This window comes from Haliotis rufescens, unplaced genomic scaffold, assembly GCF_023055435.1.
Source record: "Haliotis rufescens isolate VD_foot unplaced genomic scaffold, xgHalRufe1.0.p SCAF_22, whole genome shotgun sequence".
NCBI lineage: Eukaryota > Metazoa > Mollusca > Gastropoda > Lepetellida > Haliotidae > Haliotis > Haliotis rufescens.
Window position 1 is genome coordinate 1,848,315 of NW_025963913.1, and position 21,734 is coordinate 1,870,048.

Below are 21,734 nucleotides of genomic sequence, written 5' to 3' on the forward strand. Positions count from 1 at the left end.
CGAATGCTGGAATCCCCATGCTACCCAACGCCTTTTACTCCCAATACCTTGTATTGTTACTGTATCTCCATGTTGCACCTAGAACTGCAACCTTTAAGTTAGTTGTTTACTGGTACAGCGCCTAATCTAAGATAGCTTGGCACGATTGCCAGCACAAATCATTTTACCTGATATTAGATTTCTCATAATATTTAACTCCAGGGTCCATTATTGTTACACCAAAACAAACTGCATAATGAATTAAATGGAACTGTGTTAATGATAAGCGTAGAACACGGTTGTTAAGAAATGAACACAAACTGGCTTGCAACTGTTTGCAAACCCTGACACTTGAAATCAGTTAATAAGCGAAATGTTTAACAACTTTTGTATTATTTTTAACGACGTTTCAGGGATACTTATTGCACCTTTAATATCCCTTATATATTAACTCATACCATGACAAAATACCATTCCGGAAATGTCGCCACAAATAACACAGAAGTCAAGCATGTTGCAAATGTAGATGCATCTAAAATAGTGTGAAAAAAGAAACCTGAAATTCAGTTTTGAAAGAGGCCTTTTTCTTCTTCTCATTGACAGACTGCTGGAGCTTATCCAGCGCCATGTGAGGTTGTATCCAGTTGTAGTAGGCAGAGGAAGCTTCGTTGCCGACATCAACTTCAGTCTCAACAGAAAACATAGCATCTTCATCTTCATCTTCATCTTCATCTATAGCTGGAGGTGGCCTTGGTTTGGATTTACTCCCAGATGGTTCGTCTAAATGATAATAAAGGTAATGAAGCGAACAGAATATATAATGTTTGTGTATCGTATTAATTCAGGTCTTTTACTCCAATATTCGTCTCAAGAACCCTACACGAGGTGACTTTCAGATTATATATAATTTCAAATCAACCAAAAAGGCTTAAATGTCCTAAATACAAATGAGCAAAGCATTTCCAGCATTATATCCGATTTTCGTATCTCGAAAATGAAGAGCTTCCCCCTTAAGGACAATAGTTATGGCCGCCATATCGTGATAGATACATGACAATGTTGTTTCTGTGCACAGGAAAACACAATCCCGTTTGTATTTTTCAGGGACCATGTGCATTATTTTGGTTTTCTTTTGTTCATGCTGAAATTTCAGGAACAGAGGCGGTATGAAATTTACCAACCAAAACCTGTCACTGACAACAGATGGTGTTGACAAGATTAAGAATGGAGAGAGTTCGTATTATTATAGAAAGCTGACATTCGGTTGTCTCAAAAACCCGTGCATCCTAAAGCATTGTTTGGTCACCATAGCTATCTCAAGGTTCACTGATCATGACGTCCTGCGAGGGGCATGTCAGACGGCGAGGGGTATGGTTTCAGTTTAAAAGATCTAGTTTCATGAAATTGCAACCAGCACACCGAGGTTGACTTTGTTTGAATAACAACACATTCTAGATAGTAATTGAAGAATGCGTGAAACGTGATACTTTAGAAGTTAAATGTACCATTACTAGCAGCCACAGGAAATGTACTCAGGGAAGACTGCAATCTCGAGTCATCCTTTTTCCTCTTTTTCCTTTATTAAAACAAGATATGACAATTGCATCATCATTACGGTATAATGTGTGCATCTCTTTCTTATAGGATATCGAAAATCAAACTTGTTCCACAAAAGATTAGAAATATATTAGCAAAGAAAACACGTTTGATTACTTGATAAAAAAAGGTATAGTAACAAATTTAACAAGCATGAAATACTCACATCCCCCGCGAATATGACATGTCGGGTGTGTGCAATGCATTAGCTCCTGTGAACTTTGTTCACTGGGCCTTTTTGTAAAGAAATATAGTACGTTTTTCAAGATCTCTCCTGGAAACGAGGACTACCTCCATTTTCAGTCTAAATCAAAGTCGATGCTTTGGAAACTCGAAAAATAACTTTTAAAAGAAATTCAAAACTATCAAAAGGCACCAGTTCACCACTAGACCTATCAATGTGCAAGATATGGTGAAGAAAAATGGTACGGTTTTCAAGATCTGCTCCGGAAACGAGGACTACCGCCATTTTCAGTCTAAATCAAAGTCGTTGCCATGGAAACGCAAAAAATAACTTTTTTAAAAATCCCAAACTATCAAAAGGCACCAGTTCACCACTAGATCTATCTATGTGCCAAGTATGGTGAAGAAATATGGTACGGTTTTCAAGATCTGCTCCGGAAATGAGGACTACCGCCATTTTTAGTCTAAATCAAAGTCGTTGCCATGGAAACTCAAAAAATAATTTTTAAAAGAAATTCAAAACTATCAAAAGGCACCAGTTCACCACTAGACCTATCAATGTGCAAGATATGGTGAAGACATTATGTACGGTTTTCAAGATCTGCTCCGGAAACGAGGACTACCGCCATTTTTAGTCTAAATCAAAGTCGTTGCCATGGAAACTCAAAAAATAACTTTTTTTTAAATCCCAAACTATCAAAAGGCACCAGTTCACCACTAGATCTATCTATGTGCCAAGTTTGGTGAAGAAATATGGTACGGTTTTCAAGATCTGCTCCGGAAACGAAATGTGACGGGCGGACGGACGAACGGAAGGACGGACGGACGGCACCCATTCCTATATCCCCCTTCCACTTCGTGGCGGGGGATAATAACCGTAAAATGTATAAAGTGAGATTAGCAGTTACCTTTTCTTACAAATGACAATAGCCACAACAACAATGATGATCAAAACAGCTGCAACCGTCCCGCCCACTACACCCGCAATGAAACTGTCTTCTGTCAAAAACAATGGGTAAACATTGACATTAACAAACATGGTGCACGCATTGTGCATGTTTTGCAAAGTTTATTTTTTATATAAACTGACGTCCAAAAGAAACTTTACCAGAGTTTGAAATCACTCTTGCTCAAAAACAACAAAACATACATGCATTAAGGTAAAGTGTATTGAGAAGATCAGTATATCAACATAATCAACACTGAAAATGACAATCATACCGCGACCGAGAATGACGCCAGAGCGCCCCAAAGTTGGGTGTGGTACAAAACTCGAGCTTTCAGAATCATGGACAATAGGCAGAGGACATAAACAATCGCTCACGTTCAATAACAAGTCATTAGTAGCGTGTGTGACCACCAAATGCCTCAATACACGCAAAAACTCTTCGACGCACAGAAAAAGTCAGTCGTCTGATGCGGTCACGTGGGATTTGACGCCATTCTTCTTGGAGGGCCAAGATCAGTTCTTGCCGGTTGGCTGGAGAGTGTGGTCGTTGTCGAACACGACGATCCATCAAGTCCCAGAGGTGTTCTATGGGGGACATGTCTGGTGAGCGTGCAGGCCACGGCAGGTCGTTGACGTTGTTGGCTGCGAGGAAGTTAATAACAATTCTGGCTGTATAGGCTCTAGCGTTGTCATGCTGATAAAGGACACCATGTAACGCTGAGCTGTCAAGTTTCCGTCAACGATGACCAGCGGTGTCCTCTCCTGCCCACAGATCCCTCCCCACACCATGACACTCCCTCCACCATATGGTACGACCTCCTGCACGCAACACGCCGCCGTTCGTTCACCCCTTCGGCGGAAAAAACGTTGTCTTCCATCAGCCCTAAACATACAGAATCGACTTTCGTCAGTGAAGACAACCCTCTGCCAGTAACGGCCCATCTCAATCGCAGACGACGATGTTGCGCTGTCAATAGCTGTCCTCTGTATGGTCTAAAAGCCCTGATTCCATGAGCCCTGAGTCTCCTGGCCACTGTCTGTCGACTAACCCCGTGACCTAAGGCATTTGTCAAGCGATTTCGGAGGTGCAAGGTACGCAAGTACCTGTCATCATGGGGCGTGGTCACCCTGGGTCTGCCTGTTCTTGGCCTGTCAGCCGTCCGCTCTGTCTGTCTGTAACGTTGCATCAAGTTGGTAACGGCAACACGGGAGCAACCGAAGGTTCGTGCAATATGGGCGTGGGTGGCTCCCATCTGTACCATACCCAAGGCTCGTTCACGTTGTTCGACTGTGAGTCGTGGCATTTCTTTTTTGTGTTTTTTTTATCACTGTGGATGTCTGACTTGCCGTAACAATCGTTTTATACCCTTACCCGCACGTGCATTTGCAGTTGTCCGTGGTGCACGTGTTTTCCACTTTTTCGCGTGTTATCTCGCAAACATGTAACAGACGACTAACATTTTCTGCATACACTATTGTTGTATTTAGGTTATGCGTTTTAGATAGACTTCATCGAAAAAAAATGTATACTTTGTCTGAAATTGATATTTTCAGTTGGTAAAGTTTCTTTTGGACGTCAGTTTATTATAGTTATATATATAACTCGAGATCTATTTTCAATTAAAATTAAAATAAAAACCACACATGTAAACATCAGAAAAGAACTTGTTTCTGTTATTTCAATATCTTAGTACATATATTTGAATTGATCAAAATGACTAAATTAGAAATAGATAACAAATTAAAGTTTATAAATGGATATCCTCACACATATGTACCATAAAGAACTTGATTTCAATTCCTGAACTTAAATCCCACAATATATTAGTGTGACCTACATGAACCTGAATCTAGTCGATCATGGTGAAAATACATACGACTAGGCGAACAGAACTGATTATGTTTCTTGGTTTGTCAGCACGATACCGTGCTCAGGGGTTTCATCAAAAGTAAACGTCTTAAACAATAATCACTTTAGGCTTTTCTCCCAAACTGACACACTATAGTAAATGAATGAAATAATGCTCAAATCCGCGTTAACCAAACTCAGTCACTATTCCTATACTTTAGTATTTATGGATCAACATTTGATAATATTTAATATACATGTACAATAAAATGCAGAAAGAGTAACGTCCGACAATCTACCCATACAAACAGATTTGAATTATTTTGTGTCTTAGATTAGTCGTGCTCCTTTATGTAAACATTTGCAGCTTCTGAATCAATTAAATTGTAGTCATAGCATGAATACGATATGAACCGAAAAACATTCCAACGCTTACTACACGTGTTTCCCATCCAGAATGTTGCACAGCCTCTGGGACATGTCCCTGTTTTCTTGTCGCACAAATCACCGTCTAGGCATGATCCACAATGCGATTCACAGTTGCCACCAAAGGTACCGTTGACACATGCTTTGTAGAAAACAAAAAACAGAATTTAGTTGTGTGACCAAATAAATCGATCATCAAGCAAATGATAAGTTTATTTGTGTGCACAACCGTTTACACAACACACATGCATCTATAAGTCCTACTACATAAATGTAGGAATACTACATATATTCTAAAAAACAGAAAATACCATAAGAAACATATCGAATTGGCGTCTATTATCACTGAACTGTTCTTGTCATGAATTGTTTGACAAGCATTTCTTAGAAGTCTTTTTTTAAGTAATTTGCGACGTTTCGGTATAAGGATCTAAAGCGAAACGTCGCAAATTACAGTAAAATATAAAAGCTGGTAGGGAAGAGAATATATGGATGTCAACTTCTTTATTATGAGGAACACAACGTTTCGGAGTATATGCTCACTCCTTCATCAGGTGAAGTTGACATCCATATATTTTCTTCCTTATATGAATCACTTCTAAATGTCTTTCAAAAACCTGATAAAAGCTGTTATCCATAAATTGTGTCTACTTTGTTCTTTTCGTGTTTCCCTTTTTTTCTTTCCCTCGATAGGCAGATACTTTTATTGCTTTTATTGACTCAGTAACATCTGTAAACAAATTTCTTATAAGTATATAATTATATAATATACTCTATGTAAGCGAGTGGGTAGCACATTGGACGTGTCACAGTGTTAGGAACCGGCCATTTCATATTCTTGGCCCCCGAAACTCCTCATAATAGTGTCGAACTTCACCGTTCACCCAGTTTGGCCCTTTTAAACATAACACTCCAATGGATTCATACAATGTGAAATTAATTGTCAATAGTTGCTGCTGGGTGCTGAGGAAGACGTGTGTATATTAGTCGTATACATTGGTCGTGTTACAATTCTTCAGAGCGGCCATTTCCCCTATTCTGAAACATACACGTACAGCCAGGACAGATTAAGGAGAGACTTGTGAGATCTTGCCATACACAAGGTTGAATATAGATATATTTTCTTTCAAGTAAATAGAAGTCATAATTCTAAAGAATCCTACTGAGACTCGCTCTATTGTTTTCGTAATTCATTATTTTTCATAAATGGACAGTTTGCTTGCCAGCTATTTATGCCTACATTATCTTGATCCCACTTTTCAATTAATCTACACTTAGAGTAAACGGATCTATCTCTTCTATTTTGACAATAAAGTGAGTGATTTCAAAGTTTGCGTCTCCGGAAAGGATCAATCCCGCATTGTTTATTGTAGATGTAATTGTCAACCATGACAACTGCGACACGTGACAGAACAGTGTGAAATTGATAATGAAATATTTTAAAACATATGTATTATCTTTAAAAGCTTAGGAAATATTATATTTCGATAACCCTTTGCTGAGAAAACTAAGAAATAAATTATATATAATCTGATCGGTATTATATAGCGATCGATCACACGAACCTGTTACGTATCTTGTTCAATGCATTGTAAATATCAACCAGTCACGGAGTTTGATGCAACTGTAGAGAATACGTTCCACATGCACCACGTAAAGACAAGTGGTTTATTTGTATGTGGTTTATGTTTAAGTTGCTGTCAAAGTCTAATAGTTTGAGAAAGAAGGGATGTGCTTTACGTTAGAGAACATCTTCGTAACTGTCGACACGTGAGTATGAATCACCTCGCCCATGCGGAGCTCGGCGTATGATATTCACGAGCCGACAGCTACTCGTTTGTTCTCCCTGACACACTTTTATCACAGCATGTAAAATAGTTGAAGAGATTCATACAACATTTATGTTTTGTTAAATTTGAGAAAAGGTTAAAAACGTGTTTTTTTTCAGAAAACATGCAGGCCTGCTTTTTGTTAGGTCCGAGTTTATCCGAAGGTATTATGCAGACATTATTATTTTCTTCAGATGGCATGCGGGAATAAGCCGTGAAACATTCAATTCATACTTTTTAACAAAACGGTGCTTTAACCATGATATAGAGATTAAAATAGCAAGAGGAAGTTTTGGTTAACACGACGAACAATGAATAAAACTTTCAGTTGTTAAATATGTATCACAGAAGACACGACATCCTGCGACTGTAAGGTTTGTCAGAAGGAAATCTGTTGATGGAAACCTTCAGTTATCTGGATCGTATTTGACCTTAAATTATCTTAATATTCAGAGAGGAGACGGAATTCATATGTGGTTCGTAAATTTGATCAGAATGTTATCCATGAAAAAGGCGACCCTCAAGAAAAAATAGCAAGAGGAAGTTTTGGTTAACACGACGAACAATGAATAAAACTTTCAGTTGTTAAATATGTATCACAGAAGACACGACATCCTGCGACTGTAAGGTTTGTCAGAAGGAAATCTGTTGATGGAAACCTTCAGTTATCTGGATCGTATTTGACCTTAAATTATCTTAATATTCAGAGAGGAGACGGAATTCATATGTGGTTCGTAAATTTGATCAGAATGTTATCCATGAAAAAGGCGACCCTCAAGAAAAAATAACTTACAATATCTTACGTTAAACTTGTTAAACCTCATAAATCTAAAAATAAATTAAGGTTGCAGTTTCCGTCTGGTCCTATCGGGTACCAATTCATGAGGGTTTGCTGTTTTAACGGAATTATTGTTGAGCAATCACAAACAAATAACGCAATTTTTATCTGGACGCTTATTATTGATCGTCTTCATGATCTTGGAATATACGTACATGCATATAAAAACAAAGTGAAGGGGGTTTTTAACTAGTGTCCATTCACGACCAAAATGATGTAATACATGTAGGTTACACAAATAAAATTAAATATGTGTATGAAACAACATAGATATATAATGTGGATATATAGATCATAGGATGCCGTGGTAAAATGTTTACCTGTATGCACTTTCATCAATAACAGCAGTTCAATGTCTCAGATTGTACTAATCCAAAGGAGCGTACATATAGCAAGTGTTGGACAATGACTATGAGCGCGTAGACGTAGTCTTCCATGACTGGCGTTGACGTTTCAAATGCCAAAGCATTATGCTGTAGCGAGTAGCCTGATGTCCTCAAACACAGCAATGATGTAACATCTTCAATTGGTGTTTTTTTTAGCAAATATTTCAAGTCAAGTTTTACATTTTGCTCAGTCTACTTGACAAAAGAAACGAACACGGTTCCTCGAGAGGTAAGAAAATATAATACCTTGACAAATAGATGGTGATATGGTTGATAACAAACTTATTAACTTGTACATATCCCCACACTCGCAAGCACAATTGAGCGAAACATATGTTTGAATTCTACAACTTGTACTTTGTAGAAACGTGTAGTCATTTGTCTCAACTGAAGTGGCTCGAGGGTGTGTTTTCTCACCTTGCTCACACGTGCCATCACTGACCCACCCTGCTGCACATCCTCCGGGACAGGTTCCGTTTGTCTTGTCACAGCTGACACCGTTTAGGCAGTTTCCACACTGGGAGGCACAGTTGATACCATAGGAGTCATCTTGACATGCTGCACAAACAAACTACATATAACTAATCAGCGTTCGAATGTATTCACTTGGATTGACACTCAGATAAACAGATAACTTTGTTCATATCCTTGAACACCAATGTGCCAACATTTACTGTTTGTTCATTCAAGAGTGGATGCAATTATGAAGGTTCTTGCAAAAAGCTACGTTTTTAAAGATCGCTAACGGGTTTTTTATTTGGTATGAATATACTGTAACCCATTTTGCTTATACCATTATTTGTTCGTAGGGGCGGTCGGGCAGCCTAGTGGTTAAAGCGTTCGCTCGTCACGCCGAAGACCCGGTTCGATTTCCGACATGGGTACAACATGTGAAGCTCATTTCTGGAGTGCCCCGCCGTGATATTGCTGGAATATTGCTTAAAGCGGCGTAAACCCATACTCACTCACTCACTTCTTGTTCGTATAGATCAGGATAAGCTTCATAGTACTGTAGAAATACTGTCACATTTTGTTTTTCTATTTTACAAAATACCAGATTTTATTTTAATACATCAGATTGTAACCTCGCATTAACATAACACACGTCATGTTTATATTGGTATAGAGTTTGGCGTACACAACTGCTTTTATTGCTTTTTATATAAAAAGGAAAACATAACCAAACCTTGCTTATGATTATAATGTGTGAACTCTGCATCAAATATGAGTTTAAATTCCAGCTTTTGGCACCGTCCATTCGTTTGACAATCGGGGGAACATGAACTTACATTTTCTAGCATAGTCATGCAAAACTGGAAACATTCACTTAGTCTAGCACACTGTGTGAAGCTCTTTTGGAAATGTAACTTTAATTTCTTACACTTTTTACACCATACCTGTAAGGCAGTCGGTACCATTATATCCCGGGGAGCATCCACCAGCACAGTGACCAGTGATCTTATCACATATGTCAGTTCTATTTTGACATCGACACTGTTTGTCACACTCTTCTCCAAACCACCCGTTACTGCAAACTGAACATTATATGCCCTTTATCCGTTTGTTCTCCGTACCAAACCCTCGTATTAGGGTCTGTTTTGTTTTGAATGATGTGGATTATGTAAAATAATTATACAAATCGTGTTCTTGATAACGTTCATCAACTTACGATGATTTAAATATATAATTGCTGCTGTTTGTGATGTGAAATCGAGCAAGTATTATATATATATATATGGATCTATATATTGGTCATATTGTATTGTGAAACCGCTTATTCTCTACCAGGTGATAACATTTCCATAACATACCAAATATCTGCACCTCACATAAAGTAAGGAATTTCAGGTCACCAGGTATCCGTATTGTGACGTTAATGCCAACGTCAATTGTCAATGGTTGATGGCAGGTGACGTTAGCTATAGGAGGAGGATGTTCAGTTGATGACCAGTTGTAGCACATCTGGCTGCCCACAAATATCGCCATGCCGTTGCTTCTCTCCTGTACTGTACAGATTAAAGTAAAATGTTATAAAGTTTAATTGTACTAGCAATCCTATTGCAGTGATGATCTTAATAACATACTTGCTCCAAACACACACACACACACACACACACTTTAAGAAGATATTTTATTCATTTCAGTGTGGTCAAGGTTATGCATGCTCGTTTCAGTATTAAATGTATTTGAGTATTAAATGGGTTGTAATAAATATGGTTTTCATATCAGTGATCTCCGTTAACGTTGTTTTACTTAACCATATCACGAGATCAAATGTGAATTTGTTGTCGTTATGTCAGTCATGAATAAACACACGCCCAATGTATGTTACATAATGTAATCAGGGGATGCTTGCGTTTGGGACCCGATTCTGTTACTGAATAATAAGGCTGTCAACCATGCATCAGGATTGCATACGTGGGTGTGTTTACTTGAAACATACACGCGAGACTGATGTAAAAACGACATGTATATTTATCACATGGGTTTTTTATGCAAAAATGAAGAAGTAACATGATAAAATTAACACAGGTACAGTGCTCATGATGAGCAAAACGAGTTTTTTAACTCATAATATTCTATAGCGGTACAAGGTATCAATAATATACTAAATGTGTTGTTACGAGGAATCTGTATTTATTCAAAGTGCATGGTTATTAATGAAATCCACTAATACTCGCACAGTTATCATTGTTCTTCGTTAGCTACGGCATGAGCTAAAATGGATAGATTAGGACAATGACCATGTCTGGGTAACGACACCTATTTCATATTTGTCACTGATTATTTAAACCATAGCATATATAAAGTGTAATGCTAGGAAAAATCTTGCAAAGACACTGATGTGAGTATTAAACGTTCTTGTCGACAGAACTCATGCACTGCGGAGTGGTGATTTGAAATTAGTGAGTTTTGTTTAAACAGCCGGGTGAGGTGAGATGAAATGGGGTTTAACGTCCCGTTCAAGATGGTTGTACTCATTCAGCGACGTGCATGCACGTGTGTGTCTGGCTGCATTTACTGGCCCAGACTAATGCCGATTTCATAGTGCTAGGCCACTGAGATATCATGCCGCAGTTTAACATGAATACCCCAATAAGATCAATACTTGTTTTAGCCCATTAATGACGAACGCCAGGCATTCTGTAAATTTGTTTTAATTATTTCAATATCTTTTAATTTTGGGGGGTAAGACGCGAGAGAAATGCGGAGGGTATTTGAGACAAGTGGAAGAAAATACGTCGTGGGTTCTCAAACAATCAAAGCATTTGCTTGACATTTTGCAATCTCAGAAATGAACCAGGTTCTATTCTGTCAAAACATATGAATTTTCAACTTTGTACACCACTTTCCCAGACGACGAATTTAATTCCTGAATCCATGAGGCATTGTTACTAAATGTGAAGATATAGTTGCATCTCCATCTTTGTCAAAAATGAAAGCAAATGTCATCAGAAGTTTACTGAGAACATGTGAAATGCTGGGATTCCGGATATAACATATATGTGAAAGATGGGTTACGACATTTAAGGCCTCAGTATAGCTTTCAAAACGTTTTATGATACACATGTGGAGGGTATTTCCAAATTTGACGCACCAGTGATGCAACTGCGTATTTTGACTTGTACCATATGTTCCCGTGTCTTCTCAAGTGAACAACTGATCATGATCTGCTTTTGCATGTGAGTGAGTGAGTCAGTTAGGTTTAACGCCGCTTTTAACATTACGCTAGTTCTTTCACGGCGTGCCAGCTTAATGTGGGAGGAAAGCCCGAAGTGATGCAGGTCTCAGACGTTTACCACTTCGGTGAAACCCACGAGCACGGTTACGGTACGGACAAACCAAGAAACATAATCGGGGCGAACCAGGATTCGAACCCACAATCAAGGGACGCAACTCTGCACAGCGAAGCGCGGCGCCTCAGACGTATGCCTGTGTATGGGAGAGCCCGCGAGGAACAAATAAGGTTTCAACGACCCGAATATTATATTATGTGGCGGATTGTTGAGGACAAGTTACGCTCAAATGGGTTACTAATCAGGAGTGATATAGTTTCTTCATCCAGTTATACATACAACATAGTATATCGTCATTAGAAATATCTTCTCTCCTGAACAATGACTTTGAACTTGTTTTTCTGAACCCAAAAGAGAAACAATATGTAAATAAAAACGACAAAGCCCATTTCGTATTCACAAGAAATATCTGAAAAAAGTCGATTGTACGATTCCGACTTTATCATGAACATGTGTTTATGAATCACTGTCAAATGATGAGGATTCAAGGTGTTCGCTTCAAGGTGACCCACCGGTGGCACACGTCATAAACACATGCAAAGGCAAGTCAATTAAAGCAAGCCACCTTAAAACGGGGGAAAATATGGTACAAGTCAAAATAGGGAATTGCAATGGACATCATTTTTGTGACTTATACGTCAAAGTTGGACATGTCCTCTACAGGTTTACCATGCAACTTTCTGAAAGTATTACTGAGGCCTTGAATGTTGCACCCGTGCCCCCTGCTTTTGCATGTATTTGTGGCAGGTCCCACGGTTGGGCAGGATAGGCTCACCTTTTTCTGAAGACCTTGTGTCATCACTATTTGATAGTGTTTCATAAACACATGCTTGTGATAAAGTAGGAATCGTATAATGGACTCTAAAGGTAGTAGATATTTCTTATGATTATGGAAACAGGTATTTTTGTCGCTTTTTTTAAGATTATATAAATATTTGTTTGTCCCTTATGTGTGAAAGCAGTCATTATTTATATAATCTGGAACTAGCCAAAATACTGTTACCTTCGTAAGAGACATTTAATAACAAAAATATAATAACAATATTGTTTGAATATTGTCTTTCATAATTTTTTTTGTTTAACGCCGCACTCAGCAATATTCTAGCTATATGACGGCGGTCTGTAAATAATCAAGTCTGGACTAGACTATCCAGTGATTGACAACATGAGCATCCATCTACGAAATTGTGATACGATGATATGCATCAACCACGTCAGCGAGCCTGGCCACCAGTCCCGTTAGTCGCCTCTTACGTCTTTCGAGTAACATGGTCCACGCTCGAAGCACACTGTCGTGATGATATGTGTATCTACATGTAGATATATAATGTCAAATGCCAGACAATAACCTGTCTCGATTATCCGACGTCAGATATTGTGTTACGTAACAGGTTCCATTTGGGCGTAAAAGGCAAAAATAGCGGTGAAAATTTATATGAGTGGACCACCGAAATCAGAGATGACACCTCATGTTCGTGAAATGGGTAAGCAAGTTCTGCCCCGACGGAAGGACCCGGCACTCACATAATTTGCACCCAAATGTATGACTATGTGTTTGTTGCCTGACACGCACATCAGTACTCCTGCCATGAGGGGGCAGCATGTTAACCAACTGCACAATCAAATGATGAATGAGGAGTCCAGTCACACAAAAGTGCATTCAATATCAGCAAGGGTGATATCTATGTGCATTGAGTTTGTGTCTTCCTCGATTTCCAATCCATGACAGACGTAATTGACAGCATGAACATGGAGAAATGTGTTTTGTTGACCAACTGTGAAGAGATCACCTGTTTAATAACAATACGGCTCTTTGTACAGTGTTTAATAACATCACGAGCGGACGGGACTATCTTGTGCATTAGCTGGTCATTCGAATGGGACGTAGGTAGCACTGTGCAACTCTACTCCTGCTCCTAGACGGAAAATCTAATTTTCACAAAACACCTGAGATGGATAGTCCATGAATATCTTGTTGTTGTCTGGGCATAACTCGCAAACAAGTAGTTTGACATAGAGAGAGTATACTGACCCTCAATTTTACATTGTAGTTGTGCAATCATCGTGGCATTTTTATAGGCTCAGGACATGACTAATAAACAAATCATTATGTTGAACGATCGTCACAACATTCATCGCCGCGTCTACTTACGACCTTGAATCTTGCCAATGAGAGTAGCGACCCTTGGACCAAGTGAACAGCCGTTAGAGATTTCGTCCTCGTGTCAACCGAGGAAATTTCGTGAAACTTTAATTTCGTGTTTCGAAATTGAACAGATGGTGTATCTTAACGGTAAATACAATCAATTTCATGATAGATAAAGAATCTGCTGTTTAGCGTGAAACCACAAAGCCAGTATGGTATCACTCTATGAATCAATCCTCTCGCGGCCTCCCCTCACCTACACTGAACCGAGTTTGAAGGTAGACTTTCCGTTGAATGCCATGGTTGATGTTTGTGTATGTAACGGATGTAAGATGATTATAGAATCGGCATCCTATCGCTTTTTAACAATGTTATAGACATTGTGTGAGTGAAATGCTTAGTCACCCTTTTCGCAAACACCTGGTGTCATGACTGATTTTCAGTAACCCATTCATATATAAGATTCATTACTATAACGATGTCTTATTATCTAACAGGTACTCGTTTCGTAATCCTTTGCATGAACTGCATAAGGCATCATTTTAATATGGAAGTACCTCACATTTGCGTTAAACAACCAACAAACTAACAAACAAGATATATTGACTTTGCAATTGCTACTGATTCTTAGTTTTCATGCATGAGCTAAATTATACTGTCATGTTGACAACCATATATTACAGGGGGCACGGGTGGCCCAGTCGTCTTAGACACCGCAATTCACTGTGCAGGGTCTAGCTATGATTTTTTATTGCGGCTCGAATCCGGATTCGACCCAGTTATGTTTCTATGTTTGTCAGCACCAGATCATGCTCGTGGGTCTAACCAAAGTGGTAAACACCTCAGACCTGTATCACTTCGGGCTTTCTTCACACATTAAGATGACACGCCGTTAAACAACTGTTATTCTGTTAGAAGCGGCGTTAAACCCCAGCTCACTCGTGTTTTAGAGCGTCATACAACTCAGAAGTTGTTCGATCAAGGTTGCAACATTCAAGGCCTCAGTAATACTTTCAGAAAGTTGTAAGGTAAACCTGTGGAGGACATGTTCAACTTTGACGTATAAGTCACAAAAATGATGTCCAATGCAATTCCCTATTTTGACTTGTACCATATTTTCCCCTGTTTTTAGGTGGCTTGCTTTAATTGACTTGCCTTTGCATGTGTTTATGACGTGTGCCACCGGTGGGTCACCTTGAAGCGAACACTTTGAATCCTCATCATTTGAAAGTGATTCATAAACACACGTTCATGATAAAGTCGGAATCGTACAGATATTTCTTGTGAATACGGAATGGGCTTTGTCGTTTTTATTTACATATTGTTTCTCTTTTGGGTTCAGAAAAACAAGTTCAAATTCATTGTTCAGGATAGAAGATATTTCTTATGATGCTATACTATGTTGTATGTATAACTGGATGAAGAAAATATATCACTCCTGATTAGTAACCCATTTGAGTGTAACCTGTCCTCAACAATCCGCCACATAATATAATATTCGGGTTCGTTGAAACCTTATTTGTTGGCCGCGGGGTCCCGCATACACTGGTGTCAATGATTAGGTGAAAATTCTTATTTCCTCAATTTTTCTGTAACATTTATGATAAAAACACATTTTCAATTCAACAAAATCTATCATTTCTTGCAGAGATAGATGTTATCGCCCTTAGTTACTTGTGTGTATGTACTCACGGTCGTCACGTAGATAGAGTCTGATGTGTTGTATCTTTTCTGGACGTGATGTTTTCAGGTTCACAGTCCAGGTGGGCTCTGTCTGATTGCGTGTATGAGCACATGTTAGTTGCGTGCTCTTGGCATTTGTGGTGGCTCTACCATCTACAGCAAGTCCTGCTCCGTAGTTATTTGCATCTGACAATGTACTACTCTGGATGCATGTTCTCCTCAACGCAATATTTTCTGAAAATATAAACACTTAATCAGTATCTGAATGATCGGTGATTTGTATTCGTGATATAACATCTACCCATCAACCTCACACTCACGTTTCTGACAGTACGAACCAAACCATCCTTCCTGGCATCTGTCTGTACTGCCGACCTGGCTACAGGGAGTAGAGGGGAACACGTCACAGGCGTCCGTGGTATTACAGTGACACTCAGCATCTGCTTGAAAATGGTACCTCATATTAATTGATAGTGATCTTTACTTATTCGTACATAAATGTACATTACAGTGAAACATTGATTGGGTTTAAAGATAGCTATCTGTTTGAGAATCAAACTAAGAAATATGACAAATATTAACACTTATTTTACATTCTGAGAATAACATTCCTACCAGTGAGTGTAAAAGTGACACAGACCACAAGCAGTCCCATCCAGACCAAACCCATGTCGGATATCTAAATCGAAAGATAAAGAAACAAGAAACTAACACAGTCTTGATCACATTAATAGCGAATCTTATCAGCGTGCAACTATATCAGCACGCGTCGATAAAGGCATCAGAATTGAGGAACTCTGGACTTTTCTTTTTTTTCTCGACGAATGTTGATATATGTTTTAACTGGAGACACGTAGTTGTAATATTTTTACTATGCAATTTCATTCAAAAGCATTTAATATACTGACATTGTAATGTTCGTTATAAAAAGATGAGTTACATCCCTCAGGCAGCACACCCTTGATCGTGGGTTTCACGAAAGTGGTAAATGTCCTGCATCACTTCAGGCTTTCCTCCCACATTTAGCTGACATGCCGTGATATAGCTGCAATACTAATCTAAATGGTGTTTAACCAAACTCACAAACGTACTCGCAATATAGAAATATGACTGATCACAATTGCGAACTAAATTATCAATATCCGCTTCTGCATTTTGTATAAGCTAACCCATTTATTTACCTTAATGAATTATCAATAAATCAGAGTCTACATGTATCAATTGCATTTAAATGTCAAACATGCTCAAAACACCACACTGAACGAAATGTCTTTTTCCTGTGGCTCGATCTTGTAGCTGAATCACCATGTCAAACAATTGACGCGTTTGCGGTAATGCTATTTTTTATGCACATCCGATTTTGTCCTATGTGCATTCCTTGCGTGTTTCTAACACCATTTGGATGATTTTTAATACGTCAATCTAATGCTATACAGGGTGTTTTCAAATTAAACTAACAGGTAGCTCATCCACGTGTCATGGACGCACGTGTGGAAGCAACAAATACGGAGCTTTCCATACCAAATCTGACCGACCACTAAACCAGACAAGTTCACCAATCGTTCTTTCTCTTGACATGGAACAGCAGATGAATGCTGGTAGGGATGATACTTCGATCCCAGTTTCTGAGAGGCGAAGTTATAGTAAAACGACGACATCCAACATGCTTCACGCAAAGACCAATTGAAAGGCTAAAGCTAATTGAATGAAGCTCCATCTAGGATCCGACAATCCTTGATGGTAGGTTAAAGTTTACAACTTAAATGAGAGATTTCATTATCGTATCCCAACTGCGAAGATTGATGTTCATTATGTCAACCACTAGGTTGTCTGGTCCCGATTCGGTTATTCACATACAGCCGTCATTCTGCCGGAATATTGCTGAGTGCGTCGATACACACTAAATAAACAACATATAGACATATCTACTCCAGCGACGTTGCATGACTTGGTAGATGTCTTTGTTAACAAATACAATTTGAGGTGGGGTGAGGTGAAATTGGGTTTAACGTCGCGTCCAAGATTATTGCATTTATATAGCGACGTGCATGTACGTGTGTGTGTTTGTGTGGCTGCTTGAACTGGTCCGGACTGATGTAAATGCCGATTTATAGTGCTAGCCCACTGATATACCATGCTGCAGTTTAACATGAATACCCCACTCAGACACAGTATACTGACTCCGAGCCGACCAGTCCTTGTTTTAGCCCCTTAATGCCGAGCGCCAGACAGGGTAACAACAAGTACCTTTGAACGTCTTTTGGTATGACGCGGCCGGGGATCTCCGGGCGGACGCTCTACCACTAGACCACGGAGGCGGTCAAATACAATTTGATGTGTCATGTAGAGTTTCTGAATTTGCTGGTGGTCATTCTATGGCGTTGTCAACGTGTTTTTTCGGGCGCGTGGAGCCATGTTTTAACGGGTGTTCAGTTTAGTTATAACATGACATTTGTTTCAATACCCTTTCAACGCCAATAATTTTTATCACCGCTTTTTTTCTATCTTTATGTGCTACTGCCTAAATAGTTAATAGATGATGAAGATCATTTTTTATATTTCTGTATCATAAAGAGTGCTATATTTTACCTAAATTGTATGGACTACGCATGTTTCTTTCTTATACGCCTATTACACTACTATCATCATGCATGTATACATTCCCACTTACCCTGTTTGTTAATTATAGTTACATTATCTTCACATAGTTTCAACTAAATCAGTAAATGCGTTCTTGCGTGACTAAATTTCTGATCCATAACTTGCCTGTCTGGTTGTTTACATGCATTGCAGGAGAACTACATCGCGGCAATAAATGCTTACTTTTGTAATTCATTCAAATTGTGTGAATAGCGGGTGCAACCGGTTGGGCAGGGCATCCTGGCCCTTTTCGCGAACAACTGATATCACAGATTTCCAGTGATCCATTCATATAATTTTCACGTTGTTTTTTAACTTTTTATGCCCAGTGGAAAAAGTTTCGTCGTATAAACTGGTTATTCTCTGGCGTTAATGTTTTGGTAGGAACATAGAGTTGATTTTTTAACAAAACAGTCAGCTCGGCTGTCCTATAATATAACAACATCGATGAAAATAGAAAAATTGTAGAAAGTATCTATTCTTTGTAAATCCTGTTTCGCAATCATTAGTTTGAAGTAATTGTATCAGCTAATGTGGTCATGGGTTTCCACATATAGCCAAGTTAATGGCAATACATTTTGCAAATTATATGCGATGAAATATTACCTAAATAATACCTAAATTTAAACACATATGTGACATCACTATATTTTAAACTATCTATTATGTTTCACAAATGGGCAGTTGGTTGATAATTATGTAGTACACTTAGAACTAAAGAACTAAAGGCTAGAACTGTTTCTCGAAACCGCATGCTAAAATACGTGGACGTACTAGCCGGCCGAGGACAGAACGTTGCTAAATTAACTATTAGATACTTTCAAATGTGTGTAATCCTTAAAAGCTCATTACATAATATGTACAATGTTGTGTTACATCATGTTACCTGTAAGGGTGGTCATAACGATGTTTAAAGTAATTAGTTAACCCTTTGTTTGTTTGTTTGTTTGTTTGTTTGTTGCTTAACGTCGCACTCAGCCATATTCGAGCTATGACGGTGGTCAGTAAATAATAGTCTACACCAGACAATCCAGTGATTGACATCATGACCATCGATCTACGAAACTTGAATACGGTGACATACATCAACAAAATCAGCGAGCCTGACCACCCCATCTCGTTAGTCGCCTCTTACGACAATCATGGGTTACTGAAGATGAATTATTACCTGGATCTTCACGGGTAAGATACACTTCAAACGAGAAGAGTGAGTATTTGTTAGGTTTAATGCCACTTTGAACAGTTTTCCTGTTATATAATAAATGATTCAGGTCTCCCACATTTACCACGGGTATGGTCCTGACAAACCAAGAAACATAATCGGGGCGAACCGGGATTCGAACCCACACAATCACAGGTTCCTGGTGTGCGCAAGGGACGCTACTATGCAAAGAGAACTGCGGCGCCAAAGACGAAAACGGAAAATAGAAAAAGCCTGTGTCCTTCTTAATCAGTGTGTACTAAAGACGTGCACGTGAGCGGGAAAGACCTGTTGCGTCATGTACCATGCATTGTAAGGATCAACTCGCGAGGAACTTGGCGCACGTTTATCTTGGTCATCAACATTTCTCATTCAGACTTATCGAGCATAAAAGAGACATAAATATTGTTCTCGATAAAGTTCCAGTTTTTGCACAAAGTAAAGTTATGTCAAAGTCTAAAAGTGGGGAAGTATTTTACGTTTGACATCATACTCAAAGTTATCTGCTCACGACATCACCAACTGACAATTATTAGCATGTTGTCCCAAACCGAGTAAATATACACCAGAAAGCTCAAAACGTGAAAGGTCTCCGTTGAGGCATGTCACATGTATTGCATTACTATGCTAGGTCACCCTGACCGTGGAATGATATGTCACTGGAGTGCAGATTAGAAGTAAACACAGGGAGTCTATTGAGGGCTTACAAGAATGCAATGTCTCTGTGCTACATGTGTTCAGTGGATACTTTGACAGACGTTGTTCGTGTTTACGTGTAATGTTTACAGAAAGAATTAACCTTTGAGTTCGGAGAGACGACAAGCTAGTTGAAATATGATCCTCGATTGTTTACAATCAGCTGTAATCACGAGCAGATTATAAAGGACTCGTTGGATAATAAACGATGATATGAAGGTGCTTATCATCTGGTCATTTCAAAGTAAAAGCGTAATGTTATGACAAAGGACACACATAGTATCTCATGGATATGTAGATACAAAATCGCATACCACTACCATAATCATGTACCAGTATACTCAATGAATCGCAGTAAAATTAAATGATCAAAATGAGTACTCACTTCACACATGACCATACCGCATTCGTTCTCAATGTAACTACAGGTGTCGGCAACCAGGAAGGGAATTATGTGTGACAGTTAAAGTTCACATGATCAATGTCAGTGTGTATTTCAAATCTCGACAGATATTCAGCTGTTGTTTGCATTTAAGGTGGCTCGTTTGACATTTGTTCAGATTCCGAGGGACCTGGTGAACAACGAACAAACATAAGTTAACAAACAAGGCCAACCTATCTAGATCTCTTTCACCTGTAGACAAACTATGCATTGACGCTATAGAATATGTTTATCCTTATAGGCTGTATAAATGTCTCTTTTCAACATAATGCACACACGCCACCCCATTCATCAACACAGACATGCGGTACAGTTTTTCATGCGCAACATGGCAGTCAGTATGCGGTGGCGATCTTGTTTATGAGATGTAACATTGTTGATATGGAGGTATTTGCTGCTGCTGGAGTCTTGGAGCACCAAATTTGCCATTTTCGTGTTTCTTCAAATAATGCATCCTGTAAGGCCAGAACGTTAACTGAGGATGGAATCTGCAAAATTCACGCATCAGTTTTTGGCTTGACTCTAAAACCTGAAAACATCCATTCCAAAGTTCAACCAAAAAACTGTGTTATATTAGCATCATCCCCCACCATTGGGCACATTAGAATTATATTTGTTCATATAGTAGTATATATACGCGGAGAAAGGGAGGGTAACTCCAGAACAAAAACATTACGGCATACGTCTTGACAAGCTCACTGGAACTTTTTGTAAAACAATCAATTAACCTCACAGCGAGGAAGTAGGCTGGGTCGGGTGCCACTTGTAAATTGTGATTTGTGTTGGTTTTTCACCATATCCATTTTTCACCATTCTTATACAAGTTCCGTTGTCTAGTGGTATTTTCGATCAGGTAATTATTATAACGGTTCTCAGACATCTTCGCGTACATCTTTTTGTAGAAAATCTAAAATAGTATGACAGTTTCAGTGCTCTGTTAATATGGGTTGAAAGTTTCATAGATATTGTATGAAAAAATATGGATATTTGATCCGGAAATGAACACAACAACCCATCAGGGTTTCAAGTTACGCTCTGGTTATGAAAGTAACCTGTATTTGAGTTACTTCCAACTTGCTGCCAAGGAAACAAGG

The 21,734-nt window shown here is 38.8% G+C and overlaps 1 protein-coding gene across 1 annotated transcript in view; it reads right to left on the minus strand.

Annotated features, from left to right (window-relative positions):
• Nucleotides 1-21,190, minus strand: part of LOC125383205 (receptor-type tyrosine-protein phosphatase alpha-like) — a 31,236-nt gene extending 10,046 nt beyond the window's left edge. Inside the window, exons 1-11 of the mRNA XM_048401422.1 lie at nt 20,584-21,190; nt 16,277-16,340; nt 15,982-16,101; nt 15,671-15,895; nt 9,847-10,041; nt 9,433-9,570; nt 8,453-8,593; nt 4,993-5,124; nt 2,667-2,757; nt 1,485-1,555; nt 536-759 (exon numbers count right to left, since the gene is read on the minus strand). Coding sequence (XP_048257379.1) covers nt 536-759; nt 1,485-1,555; nt 2,667-2,757; nt 4,993-5,124; nt 8,453-8,593; nt 9,433-9,570; nt 9,847-10,041; nt 15,671-15,895; nt 15,982-16,101; nt 16,277-16,340; nt 20,584-20,598 — 1,416 coding nt within the window. The 5' untranslated portion in view covers nt 20,599-21,190. The remainder of the gene's footprint in view (nt 1-535; nt 760-1,484; nt 1,556-2,666; nt 2,758-4,992; nt 5,125-8,452; nt 8,594-9,432; nt 9,571-9,846; nt 10,042-15,670; nt 15,896-15,981; nt 16,102-16,276; nt 16,341-20,583) is intronic.
• Nucleotides 21,191-21,734: the final 544 nt, after the last annotated feature.